Consider the following 2,962-nt stretch of genomic DNA (forward strand, 5'->3'; position numbering starts at 1 on the left):
CGAAAGAAACGCAACAATTGCCATTTTCTGTTACCAAGATAAAATTACATTGTGTGCATGGGAAAAACAGATGCAGGCATACTCTGATTTTTCTCAGCGGTGATGCTACAAATATATTGTAGCAAATGAACATATCAGTGATTGCAGCTGCTAGTTTGGTGGCTTCAGATGTCAGTGGCCTTTCAGAGTGTTGCCTGGGTCCTTCTTCCTCCCTCCTCTCCGGAGTAGTTCTGTTGGATCTAATATTTCTATACGTTAGGAAAGCTGTATGTTATGGATTCCCTTTGAATAGGGAGGATTCCTCTGGACACAAATAAAACATCCTCTAATTTTGAGAAATTTGGAAAGTTGGTCGTGATTTAGTCTGTTACATTTCTACCTAAAAGCCACCCTTGGAGTCAGTATCTTGAGAACAACCCATTTGGTGGCATTCATATCTTCAACTGTTGACATTCGGTTCTCATCACGAAATTGCTGTCAAGTTGGATAGAATTCTGTACACTTGGCAGCCTGGCCTAAGAGCTAAGCCCAAGACTGGAATAGCAGGAATTTGCAGGTCAAGACAGAAGGGCATTTGGAAGAGTGAGTCATAAGGAAGTCCGCATGGTATAGTTTACCAGACGCAGCTCACATTGCACTAGGCCCTGATGTTTTAGTCACTTTAAAGAATGAATACGCGGTAGTCCCACCCAAAAGAACTAGAAAAAAAAAAATCAGGCACATTAGAAGCAAAAGTATTAACCTACTATTAATATTAACCTGTCCATTTGAAATCACGTTTACTCACTCTTTTGAAGCAGTTCATTTTCGTGTGTGTGGTTGCTTTCTCATAGAAACGTTTTCTCGGTCTACAATGAATAGCCAAATGTGGCAAATGATTGGTTATACTTCGTAGCATCAGAGAATTTGAAAGCTGAAAGTGCCTATGGAACTTAGCTGGCTTCATGTATATATTTTTTAAAGTTTATTTATTTATTTTGAGAGAGAGTGTGTAGGGGATNCCCCTTCTCCTTCTTCTTCTCCCCCTCCTCCTTCTTTTTCTTTTGTTTTTTTGTTTTGTTTTGTTTGTTTTAATGTTTATTTATTTTGAGAGAAAGTGAGAGCAAGAGTGGGGGAAGGGCAGAGAGAGAGAGAGAGGAGAGAGAGAGAATCCTGAGCAGGCTCCACGCTGTCAGCGTGGAGCCTGACACGGGGCTCGAACCCACAAAGCGTGAGACTGTGACCTGAGCTGAAATCAAGAGCTAGCTGCTTAACCAACCAAGCCACCCAGGCGCCCCTGGTTTGCAGTTTATCAATGAGGGACCTAAGCTCATGTCACTCAGTGAGTCAGAGGGACAGCTAGCCCTCAAATATTTAGGTCCTTTCACCCGTGAGCCGGCACAAGTGGTTCGTTCAGCTGCCCCAGCTGCCAGTGTAAACAGTGTGCCTTGATTTTAAATTTTGTTTTTCAGGAATTGGGAGACGTACCTGGAGAAATGGACGCTAGAAGAAAACACTGGAAGGAGAATATGTTTGCTCCTTCTTTTAGTGCACAGGATGTTCTAGATGAGGCTTCCCAGCCTGAATCATCTTCTGAACAAATGACTTTAGATAAGGCCAATAGAATAGAAGGGATTTATAATTTGTCTAGTAGAAAGTTTCAAGAAGAAAATAAATTTCAGCGGAAAGAATTTATTTCTCAACTAAATGAAAAAGAACAAGAACCAAATTTGAGAGAGAGAAAGATAAACATTTCAAAGAATGAAGCAGACACAAATTCTGTCTCCTGTGAATCATCTACTTTGGATGTGGTGACTGAAGAAAGCTTTATTAGCACGGAAGATCATGCTACCTGGAGTACAAAGGAATTACCAGTCCTCCCGCGGCAAGACACCAAGAAGAAATTCACCGAAGGAATGTCTCCAAAACTTCGCCTGAACCTTTTGAACGAAGAACTGGAAGAACTTAATATGAAATGCAGAAAAATAGAAGAGGAATTTGAAAATGCCGAAAAAGAACTCCTGAACTCCAAAAGAGAAGTCTCTGCAAAATCCCTAAATTTTCAGGACACAGGGACAGATGCTTCCAAGAAGGACTGGGAGCTCCAAGCTTTAAGAAACGACCTATCTGAAAGAGTGACTAATGTCCAGAACCTAACCGAAGAACTGCAGCAAGCCAAAGAGGTCATCCACAGGCTGAGCCAAGAGAACCGAGATTTAAAGGAGGCTGTTAGGAAACTGAAGCGTCAAACTGAGATCGGAAACACGCTCCTGAAGGAAGAAATGAAACTGTACTACGAATTAGAGATGGAAAAGATCCGCAGGGAGCTGGACGCCATCAAGAACGAGCTGAGAGCTGAGAAGAGCCTACAAGCAAGAAATAACAGGGCCCTGGAGCTGCTTCGGAAGCACTTTGCTTCTGTAACATCATCAAGTACCCTCGACAGCTTGACAGAAGAGTTTTTTTAAAACTTAACAAAAATAAAAAAAAAAAAAAGCCTTTCACAAGGCGAATCTTGGAGCCAAATCAGTGTTTCTTGTGCTTTCTTTGTGTGCTACTTAAAATGTGTGTAATCGGACGTAGTTTTTCATTTGGGTGGACTTACACATAAAATGTATAAGGGTTCCCTTCAAAGCCTCTGCTTCCTCTTTCGAATGATGTAATTGCGAGAGCCCACATAGAAATGAAGCTTCAGGAATCTCTTTATACACATATACATACATACATTTCACTCAAAGACTTGTAGTGATTCACCAAATCATTGATGAATACAAATCAACAGCCATTTTGTCATCTTGTGAGCAATATGTCCTTGGCACATCAATATCCTTCCATCTGTGTTCACTGATGTTAACAATAAAAATCCTGTTTATGTGTGTAAGCATAACATGTGTCTCTGGGTCTTATAGCTGCTTGTTCAGACTCCATGGGATACTAAAAATGTATCTGCTTTCTTTGAGATCCAACCTTAATTAGACACTTG

General features: G+C 41.0%; 1 protein-coding gene across 2 annotated transcripts in view; it reads left to right on the forward strand.

The window, feature by feature from the left end:
* CCDC160 (coiled-coil domain containing 160) overlaps positions 1-2,806 on the forward strand; it is a 7,595-nt gene extending 4,789 nt beyond the window's left edge. For both annotated transcript variants that reach the window (XM_077760817.1, XM_077760816.1), the window contains one exon: positions 1,452-2,806. In XM_077760817.1, coding sequence (XP_077616943.1) covers positions 1,476-2,447 — 972 coding nt within the window. In that variant the 5' untranslated portion in view covers positions 1,452-1,475 and the 3' untranslated portion in view covers positions 2,448-2,806. The remainder of the gene's footprint in view (positions 1-1,451) is intronic.
* The last annotated feature ends 156 nt before the right edge of the window (positions 2,807-2,962 follow it).

The sequence above is a fragment of the Crocuta crocuta genome, unplaced genomic scaffold (assembly GCF_008692635.1).
Source record: "Crocuta crocuta isolate KB4526 unplaced genomic scaffold, BGI_CrCroc_1.0 scaffold475, whole genome shotgun sequence".
NCBI classification, from domain to species: domain Eukaryota; kingdom Metazoa; phylum Chordata; class Mammalia; order Carnivora; family Hyaenidae; genus Crocuta; species Crocuta crocuta.